We start from the raw sequence: 20683 nt of genomic DNA, 5'->3' as shown, positions 1-20683 counted from the left end.
GACCTGCAGCTTTGTGCTTGAAGCAAACCCTCATTTTCCCCTCAAGAGGAGCCCAGGATGTTTAAGACATGGTAAATTCCAAAATTTACTCATTCCTCGGTGAGTTCCAAAAGAAACCACTTTCTCAACAGCCCCGGGCATTTCTTTCCTTTCCCCCCAGTTCCTTTTGGACCTTAGGGCATTCACCTTGCTCCTCTTATCATCAGTTCGCTTCTTTCCTTTGGTGTTTTGCTACTTTCTTTTGTCTTTTGGTTTGTTAGATCTCGAGGCTTCTCAGAGTTTGGACTCTGAGAGCCTCGAATTTGATATTGTTCGTCTCCAAGGACTAGCTTAGGCATACCCCTTCGTCACAGCTCCTCCGTGTTTCCTCCCCACTTCTGTGGCCTGTGGCTTCTCCGTAACAAAAGGGACCCTCCACTGAGGGCGGAGGATCCAAGTTGTTGTTGGCTGCAGAAAGGCGGCCTCTGGCTTGTGACCCTTCCAAATGGTCATGTGATGAGTCAGTGTTTCTATTATTCTCCCAAAGGTCCCTTCGTGCAGAGGCCTGGGGTGAGTAGCTCATCAGCGCCTACATGGAAAGGAGCCACTCCAGCTGGCTGTAGCAAAGCTCCAAGGGCAACCTTTCACCCCTCAAGAGGTGATTAATCGTTTTTAAGAGGGGTTGTGGGAGTGTGGCGGGAGAACGTCAGTTTCCAAAGGATTGCTGGAATTCAATCCAGAGTGAATATACCCAAGATTATAGCAAACAAAACAAAACTGCAAGGACTCCACAGCTCCCAAAGTCAAGACTGAAGCCACTGATACGGAAGAACCTCCTTACTCAAGGTAGCAGGTCTCCGCGGCTGCAGGTCAGACCACGAAAAAGGACCGAATAATCCTCCCACCACAGTCTCTTTCTCACCTCCGCACCTTAGAGTCACTCCTCCATCTAGGATTAAATTTTTAAAATAATCACAATCTGGAGACCGTTGCTTGCCTGCCTCATTAAAGCTGGTCTCTGGCATGGGGGCAGGCCTTTTCAATTCAAACCATGACTTGAAGAATTCAAATCACAGTGTTGAGTTTCAAGTTCAAACTGTGGTTTTTTTTGAGAGATGCTGATTATTTTTTCCCTTAAGACCCTTACTCCCCACCCTCAGAAATCCCAGAAGAGGAAGGGGAATAGAACAGTAAAGAAACACACGGAATGCCTCCTAGGAAAGGAGACTTACTCCCGAAGACCCCCAAAGCGGAGATGCTTCCTTGCCCTTTCTCTTTTAAGCTAGAATCTCCCAAAACCACAGTTTGAACTTGAAACCACAATTTTCCTGACACTGTATCAAAGGCTGGTCTTAAAGGAGCCTGCCAATATGCCCAGGATCAACCCTCCTCTCCACTGTTGGGACAGAGCAGCCTTTATTCCCACTGGGTCACTGGTGGAAATGTGGGCCCAGACACTGTGACCCACTGAGCCAAAAGAAGACAGGCTCTGTTTGCTGGACAGAAGGGTGAACCCCAAACGTGTCCTACTCCTGTATTCTCAAACCCAAGGCGCCAAAGGTTTACCTGATTAAACCAGAGGAAATAAAATCAGACTCCAAAGGGCACGTGGCAACAGGAAGCTGGGAGGTGCATGAGGAGCTCCTCGCCCTGGCCAAGGAGCAGCGCCTGGGGGCTGCTTGGCCGGACGCTGTACACGTGTCTAAAATGACACCAGGAAAGGGAGCCCAAGCAACCCCCAGGCCCAGCAGGTTACTAACAGAGGCGACTGGGAATCAAATGGTGACTACAGGGTCAAGAGCAATCAAGGCCACTGAATTTTGAAGACCTGACTCCCGTTATCCTTGGGATCCCACCAAAAACGATCACGTGGCAAAGAAGACGCAGCTGTCGTTTCCCTCCTTGGGAACCGCTGTTGCAGCAGCAAAGTCAAGTGACTACAGCAGCTGCCGTAAAGGAGGGAAAGGACTTTACACTGAACCGCTGCAGTGTGACCGGGCTGATGCTGGGGAGCTGGGCAGCAGGAAGGAAAGCGGAAGCAAATGGATCTTTCTTCTTAGATTCTACTTTATTTGGTAAAACTCGGAAACTAACAACCAATTCACGGCCCCCGACCTTCTTCCCTCTGAAGAAGGCCGTTCCCCAGAGACAAAAAAGGCTGTGGCTTGGGTAACACCCACCATCTCCAGGTTTCAGACTCAGAGCAGCTCATGGCCTGGTGGTCAGGCCTCCAGACCCAAAGCTCTCAGGCAATAGAGAAAGCAAAAGGAAGCTCTCACTTCAGAGACAATGACCCGTCCCACCCCCTTCCCCCCTACCCACAGCCTCCCCACACCCCAACCTAAATAAAAAGATAGCAGAGGACAATGCATGAGTGTGATACACACACACACATACACACACACATACACACACACACACGCACGCACACAGAGCTTCTTTTCAGCCCAAGAGCTGCAAACTCCCTCCCTGGAAGGACAACCGGCAACACCAATCAAGGCTTGGTGGTCCAAAGCGATGGCTGGAATCATCTGAGACTGGTAAACATCCAGGGAGAAAATACTTCACCTTCACCCCGTTCCCAGGTCTCCAGTGAACTGGTTTTAGTTCAAAGAAATCCCCATTTCCACACAGGTAGACTGTGGCCTCTGGGACAGCTGGCTTAGGGGAAGGATTCCCCTGGCCGAGAAGACAGTGGTGGGGGAGGGGAGCAGGGCAGGAGAGCAAAGCCTTCAGGGAGGGTCTGGGAAAGGGGACCCCAGCCCTTGGCTAATGGATCCGCGTCAGCTCCTCCACAACCTTGATCAGGTCGTCGGCGGTGGCCTCTCGCTTCATTCCGCTGCCATCATCGTACTGCAATGAGGAAAGGGGAGGACTGTGAGGGCCACTGGGGTGCTCTCTCACCCCAGGGAGGGGCGAAAGGACAGTCACAGCGAGAAGCACCTGTCGGCAGTATTGCCGTGGCAGGGAAGGAGGTCTCATCAGAAACCCACACCTTTCCTTAAAGGTACAAGTCAGCAAGGTCTCCTGACAGCAAAGCTGGTTCGAAGGCCACCACCTGGCATACATTTCTCTCCCTTCCAGAATGTCCCCCAGAGGCACCATCTCCAGTGAACAATACCCCAGAACTCTGCACTGTGGCAAGGTCTCTTCCCTATAGGATCCTGACCCTGCCTCCCATCTGTGGGTTGCCAGAGATCTGCACATGCCCGAATATGCCCTCACTCCTGGAGGTCACACAGGTGAAGTTCCTAGTACAGTGCCGTGACCCTCAGCCACATCCCCTTGCCCTCAGACTCCACCTTCCCACATGGGTAGGAAACTACGTAGAAAGGGCCGCTGGTACTTGGGGGTGGAGGCAGGAGACACCGGCACTCTGGTGTCTCCAGCACGCCTGGCCCCGCCATGGACTTGGGTCACAGTCCAAACACCGCACAGCTCACCTGTAGGTTTGCCACGACCTCCTGCATCTTGGGCCGGCTGATGTCTAGGAAACTCTCAATCAAGTCTCCATCAATGAAGCCTGTGGCCGGTTCTGTCTTTCGCTCAGTATGAAAGGATCTCCAGGTGGACAGGTGAGTTAAGGAACATGCAATTATCTGCAAACAGCCTTACTCTCAGTCATCCCCGCCTCTGCCCAACACCACAATCTAAAGCGATCACCAGAATGAGAACAAGAAACGTTTGCTCTTTAGACAGTTTTGGAACTGAAAGGCCTTAGGTAAAATTATCACCTGATCCAAATATTCTCTAGTAGAGTGATCTTCAAAATGTTTTTAAAACATATCAGGGGCACCTGGGTGGCTCAGTCAGTTAAGCATCCAACTCTTGATTTCAGCTTAGGTCATGTTCTCACAGTTCATGAGATCGAGCCCTGTGTCGGGCTCCGTGCTGACAGTGCGGACCCTGCTTGGGATTATGTCTCTCACTCTGTCTGTCTGTCTCCCTCTCAAAATAAATGAACATTAAAAAAATACTTTAAGAAAACTACAGATCAGACCGTCTCCTTAGCACAGAGCCTGGCCACATACGGATGTTTTCCACAAGCACTCCAGGTAGTCCGACGTGCACACCCGGGAAGAACCACGCTTCTAAGTGTAACCTTGATCTACACAGATGAATAAACTGAGGCTTAGTGGGAGAAGAAGCATGCCAAAAGCCCTGCTGGGTAGCAAAAGCTGACACACCAGCCCATTGCCTCTATCGCAGGCAAGAGCTGGGCCGTCCTGCCTTGGAATGGGCCCAGAGCCCTCCCGCCCTCCTGCCTGGGGAGGACTCTTTCTATCTCCAGGAATAAGCAAATGTCCAGCAGTACTTGGATCTTGGGTGTCACAGGGGCCTGATCCCTGGGCTTCTGGAGCTTTCGGCTTCTTCACTTTTCCCTTCTTCTCCCACCAGCCTCTCTCACAAGAGTTCTCAGACCCTGCTGTCCCCAACAAGATCTCTAAAAGCACATTCCTACGTGGTCATCTAAATTTCCTGTTTGACATGTAAGGTCAGAAAGACCAGAGGCATATTTCAAGGACACAAATAATACATTTCTAAAATGAACCAGGTAAGCTGGGTGATAAGTACATGGGGAGTCACTATACTATTCTCTCTGCTACCATGTGTTTGAATTTTTCCAGAAGTATATTAAGCACACACACACACACACACACACACACACACACACACACACACACTGGGGTGCCTGGGTGGCTCAGTCTGCTAAGCATCTGACTCGATTTTGGCTCAGGTCATACTCTCACGAACATCTGAGATCAAGCCCCGCATCAGGCTCCGTGCTGACAGTGGGGAGCCTGCTCAGCTCTCTCTCTGCCCCCTCCCCATGCTTGCTCGCTCAAAACAAACAGACATTCAAAACAAAACAAAACAAAACAAAACCCACAAAAGTCCATTCCCCATGGGAAGCTAGTCAAGACAGTTCCTAAACAGCAGCAGTTTCCAGAAGCAGCCTAGGGTAATGCAGCTGTCTACCTGTGCTGGGACACGCCCCTGGAAAGGATATAAAGAGTGCTCGATCTTGCCCACACTTTTGATGACTTTATTGAGTCGATTCTGCATGTCCAACAGCAGGTTGTACCAGCTCTCGGACAGCGAGGTCACCAGCCCTGGAGAAGCAAAGGGAGCCGTGAGCCGCAGAGCCCGCGGCACGCTTCCTCCTCCGAGGGCAGCCCGGGGAAGCCACGCGAGGAGAGCCGAGCTCGAGGCAGCCTCTGCTAGCGGACGCCTTGGCAGCGGCCCACCGCTGTCCGCGTCCCTCCGAACGGGGGTCTGTGCCGCAGCGCGCCCTGCAGGCGCCCGCCTTACCAATCATGCCGTTGACTGTGCCGAAGAGCACCGAGCCCTGTGTGGGCGTGGAAGTCTCGCCCAGGTTCTGCATGACCAGAGAGCCGTGGCAGAAGACGTTGACGAACTCGCCCAGGTGGAAGAGACCGACCTCCTGGAGGTGCTGGCGCTCCTCATCGGTAGTGGCAGCGCTGAAAGGCAGTGTGAGAAACTCGCTCCCTGCACCTCCCATCCCCGCCACGGGCCACACGCACGGGACACCATGTGCTCCGCGTCCCTGGTGAGCCCACGCACGCCCCAGCGGAGGAGGCGGCCTGGGGACAACGACTGCTGTGGCTCTGACTCCTTCGTGGAAGAACTCTACCTCAGAGAGGAGGCACGCTGACACCGAGAAAGGACCCGACGTCCTCATCCACCACTCAGGGGCCCTGCCCCCCGCCCCGCCGTCCCCAAAGCCGGTCACTCACCTATCCTTCTGACACACAAACAAGTTAAAAGCATTTTCAGCCCCCAGGAAATTGTCGTCATCCAAGATTTCGACAGCACTCATCCAGTTAGGATTGAAGTCTCGAGCAATCTTCAAATAGGTAAGGTACAACAAGAAAATATAATCAGCAGTGTGTAACAGAAGCGAGTTCTCCGACTGGTCTTTTGGCCAGAGGCCAAGAGCCCGCCCCGCGGAAGAGACGGCCCTGTGTTTAACGACTGCCGCTCTACAGAGACGCTACCCCCCATCTCCGGCCAGTGCATCCCAGCTGGTTACAGCTGAATGGTGAGATTCAAGTGCCGGGGGAGGGTCCTCCGAAAACACTAACCAAAGCAGAAAGGATGCTCCGGGAAAAACCTGCCCCCGCTGGGCTTGATTACCCCTCCCCACCGCAGAAACACTCTCGGAGGCCACATCGTGAGAAGTCTGCCCCCACCCCAACTACCTCTTCAAAGTTCCCCTCCATGGGCTTGTAGGCAAGCAGCAGCACTGAGCGCATCAGGTCGCCCACCAGGATGAAGTCACCCTTGGTCTTCAGGTAGAGGGCCATGATGTTGTTGTAGTGATTGCACTCGGTGCGAAGCTCCTTCTCTGTTGTCCACTCATAAAGCCGCACCTGGGAAGGACATCCCGTTTCTCTCAACCCGAGGGGCCCCAAACCTCTCAGAACGGCCCCCGTCCCCCTCTTCAAGCCTCCATGTGCAGCACCATTTACCGGAGTGCAGTATGGGAGGTGAGCCAGCTTGCTGCGGAACTTGCGTGAATATTTTATTTTGGTATCACACACTTACGAGATACGAAAATAGAGTGAGCACGTCAAACTGGTAATAAAAAGTTTTCCTTTACATAAAGAAAATGAGTCCAGTGTCAAGAAAGATACCAAGTAAACAGTAACGCAAGCAATACTAAAGACACAACAAAAGATAGTCTTCTCGTGACTGACAGTTGAGAACTGACCTACAGAAGTATTTCTGGAGAAAGAAGATCCATCTTGATCAGGAAAGAACAAGATCACCTCCCAAAGAACCGTCTTTTCTGAACCCTTCTCAGAACATATGTTCTTAGACCATGCTGACGTGAACCCAATGAGCAGAGAAAATGTAATAGAAAGTCCAACAGAAACATGGTCAAATAACTCAAGGACTCTTTCAAATAACTGAAGGCTCAGGTCTTTATCCCAGGGTCGTGGGATCAAGCCCTGCATTGGCCTCTACACTGAGCGTGGAGCCTGCTTAAGATTCTCTCTCCCTCTCTCCGCCCTCTTCCACTTGCATGAGTGTGTGCGCTCAAGAAAGAAAGAGAGAAAGAAGAGAGAGGAAGGAAGGAAGGGCCCAAAGAACTAGATCTGTGGCCACCCCTCCACCCAAAGAGTTTTCCCCCCTTTTTTCTTCTCCACTGCTATGTTTCTTCAGTTACAACCACACCTCCAAACTAATGAAGATGCTTTACAGTCCAGCAGACAAACAGATACATATTCGGCACAACCCAGTCAGAGGACTCCACTCCCTGGAGAAGGCTGCCCTGGCAGACCCCCAGGATCCAGGTGGTCCTGCCCAAGGCTTCGGCACATACAGGAACTGCCGGACAGGATATACCAGGCCATGATTTCTCAGGGTATGTGTAAAGAAACCGGACTCCAAAGAGGTGCCTGCCCTCCAAGAGTCACACGTGACAATTACAATGGCTACCACACCTCCATCGGCAGGGTCATGGGTACCCAGAGCCCCCTATCTTTGGGTAAGCCCACTCCAAGAGTGGAGTAAAAATGGGGCCAAACACTCAACATGCTCCCGGCAACACCCCCCACCCCCTTCACTCTCCATTCACAGTCTGTCTGCTGTGGAGACAGTCAAAACCAAGGTCAGACACCACCAAAAATCCAGGATGTCCACTCTTTAACCCAGCAGGTTCTGTCTAATATGGCAGCCACTAGCCACAGGTAGCTACAAAACACCTCAAATGTGGCTAGCCCAAACTGAGATGTGCTTTAAGAGTAAAAACACAAAGCAGGTTTTCAAGTCTCTGTATGAATAACTCACAAAATATCTCCCTAATAATTTTTGCATTGACTACGTGTTGAAATGATAGCTTGTACCTATTGGGTTAAATAAAATACATTCCTCAAGTCAATTTCATCTACCCTTCACTTTTACTCACATGACAACAAGAAAGTCTAAAATGACACCTGCGACTCCTATGGGAGCTCCGTTAGACAGCAATGGTCTAGCCACCTCCTAACCTCGCAACCCCCCCCCCCCCCCACGTCCCACGCACAGGCTCTGCACCCACTTGCTGGAGCACAGTCCCTGGGCAGCCTCCTCTCTGACCAATCCCCTTTCTCTCAGACGTGGCTCTTTTCACAAGGACTCCAAGCTCTCTCAACTTCTCCCTGCCCCTGTCCCCTGTACTGCTGAGGCTGGAGGAAAGACAGGCTTCCGAGCACTCCCAGCCGGCCCTTTCTCACCTCCATCCTGCCTCCTCCCTGACGTGCCATCCAGAAGCCCACCCCCTCAGACTCTGCCAGCCCCAGAGCAGCCATGCACACCCCCACCCCACCACACTCCCCCACACAGCCTTCCTGGGATCCTTGGTGACTTTCACATTCACAGAAAAGGCCCAATACCGACTCCTTTCCTCTCGTCACCCCCCTCTCCTCACGTATCTTGTCCATCCAACAGTCACCCTCAGAACCTGCCACTACACGATTCCAGAATCTTGTGTCCTTGGTTTCACCGCCTCTCAGACCACTCCCAGACAGCAAGCTCCTTCTACTTCCCAGTAACCGGATACTCTCCTGGTCCGCGGCCCTCCAGGTCCTGAGGCTACGAGCCATACCTCCTGAACCCTCTACTCCCTCCATTTCCACCCTTTCTCTCAGCTCCTTCGGAGGGTAGACACAACCAAGCGGACCGGTGCTTCCGACATCCGGGGCCCACACGGGTACTGCGTCCCACCTCCCACCGGTCTACTCAAAAACACAGCTCCGGCACCTCGTGTCTCATGGACCGTTCTCGTCCACACAGAAGCGTGCAGCTGTGTTTCCAAGCTTGAAAAGCTAACAACTCTCTTGTCCTGCCACCCCTGCAGTCACCCCATTACTCTTTTCTCCCTTCAACACCAACTCCCTGAAAGCGGTTCTAACGCCAGCAGCCCTCTCCTCCCAGTCCCGGTCGAACGCTCCTCTCCCAGCTTTCCACCCCACTGCCCACCCAGAGTTGCTCTGGCCGAGGGCAGCAATACCTTCCACGGTGGCAAAACCAGAGGCCAACTCGTAACCCTTATGTTACCTGACTTCTGACAGCACCTGTAATTTATCAATTCGCCCCCACCCGAAATTCTTTCTGTGGTTTCCAGAACAGTTTTCTCTCTTGGTTCCTCTCCTACTTCATTCCTCACCCCTTCTGCGTTTGGCTCGTTCTTCCCCATCACCCCAACTTATGGGCCGGAGGATCCCAGGGCTCGGCCTTCTGGTCCCTCCTCCACCCACTCTCAGCATGTGGACGATCTTGGGTGACCTCATCCACACTGCTGGCTTATTTATTTATTTTAGTGTTCATTTATTTTTAAGACCGAGAGAGACAGAGCATGAGCGCGGGAGGGGCAGAGAGAGCGAGACACAGAATCCAAAGCAGGCTCCAGGCTCTGAGCTGTCAGCACAGAGCCCGACACAGGGCTCGAACCCACAAACCGCAAGATCATGACCTGAGCGAAGTTGGACCTTAACCGACTGAGCCACCCACGCACCCAACACGCTGCCGGCTTTAAGTGCCGTGTCATAACCGCGGCCCTGCCATCTCTAGCCCATCTGGCAACCATCGTGACATCTTCACTAACGTGACTACTGAGACCCAGGAGGTCCAAAACCAGGAAACCTCTGGTTTCCTCACTGGGACATAGAAAAATACCTTTGGTCTCTGCCCCCGGTTCCTGACCTAGCGTGCTCCTAAAACCCTTGTAACTTCCTAAATGAGAGCAGCATTTTACACTGAGCTCCTAAATCCCCCAGAATTTCCCGGGTGACAAGAGTCCTTGGTTCTAATGAGGTGCCTCTTGGTGGTTCCTGGACAGTTCAGGATGTGGGCCGGTGCCCATGATTAGAAGCCTGGACCTGTTGGTCCCCTCCCCCATCCTCTGGGGAAGGGAGAGACTGGAGATTCAGTTAATGATCGATCATGCCTGTGTGCTGGAGCCCTCTCTCCCTTCTCCAGCGCCCCTGCTCCCAGAAACCAGCCGCTGCTGTCTGCATCAGCACTACAGCCTGACAGATCTCACCGCTGCTGCCCTTGGGCTCCTCCGGCCTTTCCTAAGATGTGAAGTGATCTTTCCAAGACAAGTCCAACCATATCCAAGCATTTGCTCAAACCCTCTAGAAGTCTCCATCATCTCACGGTAAAACCCCAAAGTCCTTAAACAGCCTATCAGGCCCCTGGCTGCCCCTCTGACCCCCCTGCCTGCCCCAGCTCGCTCCCACACAGACAGCAGGACCGCTCCTACCTCCTACTCCTCGCACTTGGCTTCTCCGAGACACAGGCATGGCTTCTCCGTCCCTCAGGAACCTGCCCGGATGTCAGTTTCTCAGCAAGAACCGCCCCCCACCCCCAACCATGTGATGAAATAGCAGTCCCCACCCCATGCTCCTTCTGGCACTTCCTCAGTCCCTGCCCCACTTTTATCTCTCATCGTCTCAAGAACAGATATGTGTACTAGCTGCTCGTAGGTCCCAGAACCAGCTCTTTGTCCACTGCTACATCTCACACCTACAATGGACTGTTTCACGGAACCAGTACTTCAGGGACGTACCGAGGATAATAACATGGCTTGGCTCACCTTGTTCCGTACAGGTGGAATAGTCCCCTGCCATGGCCCACTCGCAAGCACAGGGACTGCAGCCCGCACCCTGTTCTCAATACCCACAGCACTCAGGATCTGATAGGCACGGGGGGCTCCCGTAACCAAGGCCAAGAGCTGGGCCAACCCGAGCTCCCCAGATGCCCAGCTGTGCCCTCCATCCCCCCCACCCTGTCATCCTTAGCATCTGACACATAGGCAGCCTCGGGGAACGTGAGAGAGACATGCTCTGTAGACGATGGGGTGCAACCCAGGGCGTGACACCAAGCGGCCTCACCGTGCTATTGATGCTGGCTAACAGCTTCCCGTTGAATTCCACCATGGAGTACACGGCCCCTTTCACTTCCTTCTCAGCCACAGTCTGTAGTTTTCCTGAGGGGAGAGAGAAGAGACTCTGAGTCTCCTTTAGGAGCCCACACTTTAACTCATCAAAAGAATCCTGATTCCCCCTCTGGCTCTAATTCCTGCTCCCAAACCACGCATCTGAATGCAGGAAGCAGAGTCAGTGTCTCCTGGGGTTAACCACCACCACAGCTATGAGCCCCAACAGAATGTGCAGCGACTCCACGCTGTGTCCAAGATCTGCCGCCCCCAAAATTGCAGCTCCGACTCCCAAGATGGAGACCACATTCCATCTCAGCCATCTGAGCTGAGATTTTGGGGTTGATAGTGAGTCCTGAGAACCCTCTTGGGTAGGGGAGATGAGAAGAGACAGATGTGCACACGAAGCACTAAAGCTGCAACAGGACCCACACGGCTGAGCAACCAAGTGCAAAGCAAACCTAGGATCCCTCTCCTTCTGGCCGCTCGATTCTCTTACCCGTACTTCACCTCCCCCGCCCCCACCCCCACCCGTCTTCCCTTCAAAGAGTAGAAAAGGAAGAAACGCAAGCTAGATTTTACTTGTGGGTCTGCCGCCCCCCTCTGTGAAAACTGATTCAGATCAGCAGCAGCTTGAGTGGCAGAACACAAAGTCTCGTGGCACAGCAATCGATCCAGGCTCTTCCACTGCTTCACCAAGGCCCTGAACCCAAACGGTCTCACTTTCCCGGGATGTCAGATCTCTCAAAGGCTGGGGACAGTGCCCACTTACCGTCGGAATACTGAAAGACCACGATCCGACCCTGCTTGGGCTCCGCCTCTTCGGGATACACCATGGCCGTGCCCACGATGAAGTACGTGTTGGGGTCTTTGCCCAGCTTGCAGGAGACCAGGCTGAGGGCATACTCGTTCTGCAGAAACTGGTGGGCATGAAGCACTGGAAGGAGACCGGGAGGCGGGACTGGCTGCTGAGCCCCACACACAGGTACCCCTGTGCTCCAGGGAGGCCCCCAGCCGGGCTCCAAGCACGGCGCGGGTGGTGCCGGGACGCCGCCTCCAGCTGCTGCTGTCCCCTCAGCCTGTCTCCGCCCCTCGCCAGCCTGTGCTGACGGGAGGCGGCCCGGCACCCTGGACTCCTGGCCAACCCAGAGGTCCCACCCCTCCTTGCTTCTCCTCCTCCTCGGATGGTCTGCCACGAGGTTTACCCAACTTCGGAACCTATGAGAGCCCAGAATCGGCTAGCTGAGGGAGGAGGACGTGGGCAGCAAATGACAGAAAGAGCTCGTCTGCACCTTCGAAGGTGTGCTGGTCGATGATGAGGAGGTTGTGCACCTCCACCTCTTCTCCAAAGGAGGTCTCGTGAGGCGCTGTGCTGCTGGAGAACAGCTTGCTGGAGCTGACGCTGCTGGACAGGGCCTGAGAACACAGAACGCACGCGCCCTCTCAAAAGGAGAACGGGAGGGGGCCGGCCAGGACCAGGGGACAGAAGTGGATCTGAATGAGGAAATCTCAAGGTTGGCAGCTCGAGGGGAGCCAGAAGAACAGAGAGCTTCGGAGAGGACACGGGGACCGAGGATAAGGAGCCAAATCCCGTATAAAATTGCCACAGCAGTCCAACACAGAAGAGCCTGAGGGTCGCTAACGGCCATTAAGACAGTGATGGCAAGTCACTCGAACAAAGCGAATGAAGAACTAAGGCAACCTAGCGAGGCGAGAGACTCCAGCTCTGTCGATGGGAAGCGCAGGAAGCAGGTGAAATGAAGACAGGTGTAAAGACCTTATGCTCTGGGTTAAGGAGAGATGGTTCCAGCACAGACGTCTGGGAGCAAGAAAAGCAGAGAACACGCGGAACACAAGTGTCAGCTAACACCGCCACTGAGTCTATCACGTGGGGCCGCAGACTGGCACCCGTATTTCACAGATGAGAAATCTGCACTTTAGGCTTGCCCAAGGTCACACAGCTAGCAGTAAACCCTGAAGACAGTTCTGCCAGACTCCAGACCCCACCTCTTACCTGTTATGCTAACGCTGCCCCCTGTTACTCATACCTACGAAGCCCTCAAATTGATGAACCAAGAGAATTACTCATCCGGCAAGGCTACGGACTAGCAAAATCACGGACTTCCACACTTATCCCAAATTCTTCTCAACCCTCTGATGAGGGTGCCAAATCCAGCTCGCTGCCTGTTTTCATAACACGGTGTTCCTGGAACCCAGCTATCCTACTTGTGTCGACGGCTGCTTCCGTAACGGCCGACTGGAGGAGTCGTTCCCACAGGGCCGACAAAGCCGCACCCACTATGTGACCCTTTACTGAAGAGTTTGCCAGCCCTGCTGTGATGCCATCTTTCTGTGTCCATGCCCTCACCTGGGTGCTGGCACTGGGCCTCAGAGCCGTGGTGCCCCCACTCGTGTCCTGGACTTCAATCCGGCTAGAAAGGACCCCGAAGCACTGGGACACTTCCTGATAGCAGATCTTCCTGGAGAACAGGTGTGGACAGTGCCTCTCAGAACAGGTCTGAAGCGCCCACACCAACGCCCAGATGGCTGAGCTCCGCGGCCCTCCTCCCCTGGCCCTCACCTGGGGGACTCGTAGAGGGGGACCGTGCGAATGTGCAGCTTCTGGATCTCGTCGATGGTGCCAATGGTGAGGGTGCTATTGTTGGCCAGTGCCAGGCTGGAAAGAAGGGTCTGGGTTTAGATTGAGTAGACCCAAGGAAGGAAAGGATTCTACGAGGCAACTCCGTAAGGGGAAGAAAAACAAGGCAGAATTACACTAGCTTACTCGTTAGTGGTTCTCAACTTTGACTCTATGCTAAAAATCATGAGGGGGTGGAGAAGGGGGGCGATCTTGAAACATTCAGATCCCTGGTCTCACTGCCACCCCCCATCTCACTAATAAGTCTGGTTGGGCCTAGGCTGAGATTTTTTTTAACGTTTATTTACTTTTGAGAGACGAGTGCAAGCAAGGGAGGGGCAGAGAGAGAGGAAGACAGAGGATCTAAAGTGGGATCAGTGCTGACAGCAGAGAGCCTGATGAAACACAAAACTGTGAGATCAGGACCTGAGCCACTCAACTGACTGACCCACCCAGGGTTGAGATTTTTAACTGCTTTCCATTTAATGCTAAAAATGTAGCTACAGAATCTACAACTGGGATCCTCAAAATCTCATTTGCATCAGAATGAGCGAGAGTGCTGGGCCCCACCCCCAGGGTTTCTGATTCGGTGGAGTTTACTGGAGCTGCTGGGGGGGGGGGGGGGGGGCGTGGGGAGGATCATACTATGAGAAACCCAGCTCTAGAAGAATACACAATCATTTCTAAATCAGGGGTTCAGAAACCAACTAACCATCTGAATCACTAGGGAGGTTTCCTGAAAATATAGATACTAGGGCTGAACCCCAGATCTACTGAATCAGAATCTGAAAAGGAGTCAAAAGAAATCTGTACTTTTTATAAAGCATCCCAGGGATTTCTAATGGGCAGCCAGAGCTGAGAACCTCTGTTCTACATTTCTCATCTTAGCTATTTACACAGATTCAACTTTGGGAAAAGGCTAAAGGACAAGGGTTTGAGGAAAACATCATGACGCCCTCCATCAACGGCATCTGTTGAAGAAAGAAAAAGAGGCTCACCTGTCAGGATAGCCATCAGAGTTGAGGGGACACATGTAGTTGACTTCCTTGAGATTGACATTGGAGAAGACCAATTTGTGGTTGCTGCTGTAGATGACAGTGGGGCGGTCAGAGCAAGCAAAGACGTTGGTGGTAGAGAGAGAACGGAAAGTCCTCAATACCGTGGGCTGGGTGCCCAGAGTCACCTTCTTCCGATCGCTCAACAGGCCTACAGAAAGAACGGCATCAGGAGAGAGAAGGACAGGACACGGGACAAACAGCTGGGCCGTGGAGGTTCAAGAGCAGTGGGCCGAGGCTAAGGCCACTAACTGCTCACTCCTGATTTCTCAAAGACTCCCCGTCCAAAGTGTTCTGCTCACCCGTCTCAATGTTGAGCCCGAAGTAGAAAAGTGCCCCGTCTCCCAAGGCACAAAGGAGGTAGTGGCTGCTCTCAAAAGTGGTCATCAGGATGGAACGAGGAATGATCTCTGTGGGAGAGGGGCACGTCAAGATCTTGCTCCACATTCTGACTTGGATCCCAACCCCTAAAGGGTCCTCAGGAGACACCTACCTCCACCCAGCATCTCTTTGTGCAGTAGCTCAAAAGAGGGCAGCTTCAAGATACGTGCAGAGATGTCTGTCCACAGGCCAATGGCACAAAGAGGGGACAGCCCGTTGCTGTCCCCCAGTGGGGTGATGTCCAAGCAGGCCACTTCGTGTTCCATCTCTGTGTGGCTGAACAAAGAGGAAGATGGCAGAGGAAGGACTCCGAGGATGAACGAAGACCCAGAGAACAGGAGGGGAAAGGCAGAGCAGACCGACCAGCACACACCTGATCTGCCGGAGCTCCTGAGGGTGGATCTGCAGGTAGTAGAGGGCCCTTCCCACGGCCACCACCACCTGGCTGCTGTTGCAAGAGGCCACGCTGATGTTCTTGCCCTGAGGCTCCTTCCACTCACTGACCAGAGCTTTGGGTTCTTGAGAGACCAACCTCACAGATGCTGATGTGATCTAGGAAAAAAAAGAGCAGTGTCTCCAAGCACCTGCCGGGATCCATCCACAAGGGGGAAGGTGGTAAAGGCTGCCCTAGTGGAGCCCTAAAAGTAAACTAGGGAAGTTCTCTCTGCCATGTATTTTTCTTCCCCAAACACCTAAAACGATAAGTTCCGGTAGATGCCATCTGTCGCTGAAGCCCTGAAGAAGGCTGGCTTAAAACCACTTCCAGTTGGGGCGCCTGGGTGGCGCAGTCGGTTAAGCGTCCGACTTCAGCCAGGTCACGATCTCGCGGTCGGTGAGTTCGAGCCCTGCGTCAGGCTCTGGGCTGATGGCTCAGAGCCTGGAGCCTGTTTCCGATTCTGTGTCTCCCTCTCTCTCTGCCCCTCCCCTGTTCATGCTCTGTCTCTCTCTGTCTCAAAAATAAATAAACGTTAAAAAAAAAAACACTTCCAGGTGACATACCGGGAAAAAAAGGTAACCTGATTCATTCTGATGAAGTCTTGGGAAAACTATCAACAGAGGAAGACCCTGTGACTACCGGCCTAGCAGTTTTTCTCAAACCAAAAATCAGTCTTCTAAAATAGTCAAGTTCTTTACTATACACGAACCATTAAAATGCTTTAAAATTTGGAGGCTCCGGGCTGGCTCGGTCGGTGGAAGAGTGGGACTCTTGATCTCAGGGTCATGAGTTCAAGCCCCATATTGGGTGTGGAGATTACTTAAAACTAAGATCTTAAGGGGAGGGGTGCCTGGGTGGCTCAGTCGGTTGAGCATTTGACTTCGACTCAGGTCATTAACTACTGGTTCGTGAGTTCGTGCCCCACATCAGGCTCTGTGTGGACAAGCTCAGAGCCTGGAGTTTGCTTCGGATTCTGTGTCTCCCTTTCTCTGTTCCTCCCCCACTTGCACTCTCCCTCTCTCTCTCTCTCTCTCTCTCTCTCAAAAATAAACATAAAAAAAAAAAAAATTAAAAAAAAAAGTCTTAAGGGGAGCCTGGATGGCTCAGTTGGTTAAGCATCTGACTCTTGGTTTCGGCTCTGGTCACGATCTCACGGTTCGTGAGATTGAGCCCCACGTTGGGATCCGTGCTGACAGAACAGAGCCTGCTGACAGAATAGAGCCTGCTTAGGATTCTCTCTCTCCACCCCTCCTCCATTCTCTCAAAATTAATAAACGTTAAAAAAATAAAACCCTTTACAAAAGGCTACGAAATTATGTTGAAATAAGTTTAATGAATCTATTTTATCACTGAAATAAAATAAAAAGCAAGTTGATGACAGTGTAATGTCATTGATTCATCTCACCTATCAAAACTGAGTTCCTATTTAAAAAGTAAAGCCCTTTAATAACAGACACACGAGCTGGTGCCAGTCTTCGGGCCACTAGTTAGAAAACACTGACAAAGCAATGAATCAGTATCTGGGCATCTCCCACACTTGGTCCAGAAACCAACAGAACCTTCTCTCTGGCTTTTACCAAATCCACCACTGCCGGCTGACTAACAGGAAGACCAAGTGGATAAAAAGATGGAGACAAGTTCATTAAATCTCAGGCACACAAATGCCATGCCCGACACTGACAAACACTGACAGTTAAGGAAAGTGCAAAAGGTTGAGAGGGATGTGCAAAAAGTGAAGAGAGCCAGGGGTCACTCCGAACTGAAAACAACGAAGGCGTGGGAAGGCGCTCAGAAATCAGGCTCCCGGGGCTAACAAGCGCAAAAAGGACACCTGACCCCCGTGTCACATATATATTTAAAACAAAATCAGAATACAGTAAGTTCTGGTTCTAACAACGTGGAGAGTGTTGCTGACAATCATATATGGACGGGAGCATTAGGACTAAATAGGTGTGTATTACTATTAGAACAAGGGAAAAAATACGTCTCATAAAATAAGCATAATTAGCGGTTTGCCCAAATATGGCAGGCACCCCAAACCATAAAAATGTTACGATCCCAGTCTATAAAAGAGAATGTGAATAAATACAATATACATACATTTTAGAAAAAAACAAAGTTAAAAGGAACAACTCCAAAATTAACCCACCACTGGGTGGTAGGTCATCGAGTAATTTTAATTTTCTTTCCCTAGGATTCCTGTTACTTTTAGAGTCATAACAATGGACTGTCTTAAAATCCTGTGGTGCTCTAGACTGCATTGTAGGTCAAATTCAAGTAAACAGCGCCTGCCCCTTTCTCAGTTACCTGGATAAGTTGCTGATGAGCCACGTTGCCACAGAAGAAAGTCTGCTGATCATCCACGAAACCCATCAGTTCGGTTTCCTCCACCTCCTCTCCGTTCAACATGAGAACTCTGCGGCAGAAGGGAAGGCCCAGGTCAGCCGGCCTGGCTTCCCCACCTTGCACCCTTCACAGGAGCACCTGGAGCTGGCATCAGACTCACCCTTACCTTGTCTGGCCCACAAAAGAGAGCACCAGAGTGTCATCAGTCTCCCGGTTAGGATCAGACCGCAGCGGCCACAGACCTGGAACAAAGATCAAGGAGTAAGACTCAGAGCACAGCCCAACACTCGGCTCCCCACATCTAAGGAAGGGCAGCCTGGCCCCAAGGAGCGGGAACTTTGTGGAGTCCGTCCTAAAGCTGAAATACCCACTCTGTTCTTTCCTGGCTTTAAGACCCTGAAGAAGTTATTTTTAAAACTGTTTTGAGCCTAATATTTTTAAGTTTTTCCTTTAACTTGGAAGAGGAGAATACATTTCCATGACTCAAAATCAAAATCTGTTCTTAAAATGTTTACACAGAGGTTCCATTCCTATACCTCTCCCTGAAACCTATCTGCCAAATAAGTCATCAATAGTCTCTTGTTTATTCTTCAAAAAGAAAAAAAATTTATAAGGAAATTGGCAGTATTTTACAAGCAAATACAAATACAAGAGATGTCTGGCTGTCTCAGTCCGTGGAGCATGCAGCTTCTTGATCTCAGGGTTGTGGGTTCGAGCCCCATATTGGGTGTCGAGATTACTTAAAAATAAAACCTTAAGAAATATGTACGTACATACGTATGTACATACACATACATACATATACACACATATATACACATACACACACACACATATACGTATACACATACACACACACACACACACACACAACAGCCTATCGTACACTGTTTGGCACCATACTTTTCCGCTTTGTATTAAGCCCTTACCAAAACTGAACAGTACTTTGCCTTTAACAGATGCACAGCATTATACAGACACACCAGTTTATTATTAAGTCTTATCTGATGGACACTTTTTCAGTATTTTGCACACAATGCCACAACAAATGATCTTGTATTTATGTCATTCCGTACACACGAAGGTCTATGGGGTAGATTCCTAGAAACAGGATTGTCTATAAATCATTAAATGCATGTGTAGTTTTGGCAATATTACCAATAAGCATGCTAATTTCCTCACAGCCTCACCAACAGTGTTGTCAAACTTTTGGATTCTGGTCACCTGGTGAAGAATGGTATTGCTACTCAGTTCGGATTTGCACTTCCCTTATTACAAGTAAGGTCCATTACCCGTCTATGTGTGTTCTCCTACAATTTGGGGACAGGAATTTTTGGTGATCCCCTTTATAGAAATGTTTGGATAAATTAGGGAGGTTAGGCCTTTGTCTATAAGGTGAAGTACAAACATTTTTATCTGGTGTGCCATTTCTCATGACTTAACCTTACAGAGTTTGGTTTCTGCCATGCAGAAGTGTTTTACTTTTATGTTGCTGAATTAACCAATCATTCCCTTTGCTTCTGTACTGGAGTCATATTTTAAAAGACCTTCCCCACTAAATTATAAAGGGGGGGTACCTAGGTGGCTCAGTCGGTTAAGGGTCTGACCCTTGACTTCGGCTCAGGTCACGATTTCACGGTTCCTGAATTCAAGCCCCACATCAGCTCTGCACTGACAGAGTGGAGCCTGTTTGGGATTTTGTCTCCCGCTTGCTACCTCTCTTTCAAAACAAATAAAAATTTAAAAAAAATAATAAAACAAATAAAATTATAAAAGAATTCAACTTGTTCTTTTAACTTTTCTATACCAGTTTTAAAAAATTTTTTTTTCAACGTTTATTTATTTTTGGGACAGAGAGAGACAGAGCATGAACGGGGGAGGGGCAGAGAGAGAGGGAGACAGAATCGGAAACAGGCTCCAGGCTCCGAGCCATCAGCCCAGAGCCTGACGCGGGGCTCGAACTCCCGGACCGCGAGATCGTGACCTGGCTGAAGTCGGACGCTTAACTGACTGCATCACCCAGGCGCCCCTCTATAGCCGTTTTTTAAAAAAGAAATTTTTATGTTTATTTATTTTTGTACAGTCTCCTTTTTACATGAAGTCTGATCCATGTGGATTCTAGTAAGGTATACAAAGTACAGCACAGATCCAAACTCATCTTTCCCCAGTTGATGACTGGGAACACCATTTATTAAAAACCATTCATAAAAGAATCATCTTGGGGCATCTGGGTGGCTCAGTTGGTTGAGTGTCCGACTTGGACTCCGATCATGATCTCACAGCTCATGGGGCTCACTGCTGTCAGCACACAGCCCACTTAGGATCCCCCGTCCTCCTCTCTCTCTGCCCCTCCCCTGCCAGTGCTATCTCCAACATAAATAAACATAAGAAATCATCTTTGGGGCCCGTGGGTGCCTCAGCTGGTTGAGTGTCCAACTCTTGATTTCGGCTCAGGTCATGGTCTTACAGGTTGTGAGATTGAGCCCCTGGTCAGGCTCTGTGCCGACAGCACAGCACCTGCTTGGGATTGTCTCCCTCTCTCTTTGTCCCTCCCCAACGCATGTGTGATCTCTCTCTCTCTCTCAAATAAACTTAAAAAAAAATCATCTCTAGCTCACTGAACTGAGACACCACCATTGTATACTTAATTCCCACATGTAACTGTGTCTATTTCTGGACTTTTTTAAAATTTTTGGATGTTTGAGTTTTTTTAATTTCGGGAGTTTTGCTCAAGGAACCCTGCCTGTTAGTGCACCGAAACCACACTTTTATTCACTGAGGTTTAATGGCACATTTTAGTATCTGGTAGGGCTAGTCCCATCTCCTGGCTTTTCTTGCTTCTCCCTTTTTCCATTTGGACCTTGGATTATCTAGGTCAAGAAAAAAAACAAAAACAAAAA

The 20683-nt window shown here is 50.8% G+C and overlaps 1 protein-coding gene across 2 annotated transcripts in view; it reads right to left on the bottom strand.

Moving 5' to 3' along the window:
- Positions 1-2028: 2028 nt before the first annotated feature.
- Positions 2029-20683, bottom strand: part of DDB1 (damage specific DNA binding protein 1) — a 29743-nt gene continuing 11088 nt past the window's right edge. For both annotated transcript variants that reach the window (XM_027045358.2, XM_053203085.1), the window contains exons 11-27: positions 17950-18025; positions 17745-17853; positions 15375-15553; positions 15114-15277; positions 14923-15030; positions 14564-14771; positions 13509-13604; positions 13296-13407; positions 12220-12343; positions 11700-11864; positions 10884-10978; positions 6204-6374; positions 5739-5848; positions 5293-5462; positions 4991-5093; positions 3423-3546; positions 2029-2832 (exon numbers count right to left, since the gene is read on the bottom strand). In XM_027045358.2, the coding sequence (XP_026901159.1) occupies positions 2749-2832; positions 3423-3546; positions 4991-5093; positions 5293-5462; positions 5739-5848; positions 6204-6374; positions 10884-10978; positions 11700-11864; positions 12220-12343; positions 13296-13407; positions 13509-13604; positions 14564-14771; positions 14923-15030; positions 15114-15277; positions 15375-15553; positions 17745-17853; positions 17950-18025 (2198 nt within the window). In that variant the 3' untranslated portion in view covers positions 2029-2748. The remainder of the gene's footprint in view (positions 2833-3422; positions 3547-4990; positions 5094-5292; positions 5463-5738; positions 5849-6203; positions 6375-10883; positions 10979-11699; positions 11865-12219; positions 12344-13295; positions 13408-13508; positions 13605-14563; positions 14772-14922; positions 15031-15113; positions 15278-15374; positions 15554-17744; positions 17854-17949; positions 18026-20683) is intronic.

Source organism: Acinonyx jubatus, chromosome D1, assembly GCF_027475565.1.
Source record: "Acinonyx jubatus isolate Ajub_Pintada_27869175 chromosome D1, VMU_Ajub_asm_v1.0, whole genome shotgun sequence".
Lineage (NCBI taxonomy): Eukaryota > Metazoa > Chordata > Mammalia > Carnivora > Felidae > Acinonyx > Acinonyx jubatus.
The sequence above is the reverse complement of the archived record's forward strand: the minus strand, read 5'-3'. Positions and strand labels throughout refer to the sequence as shown.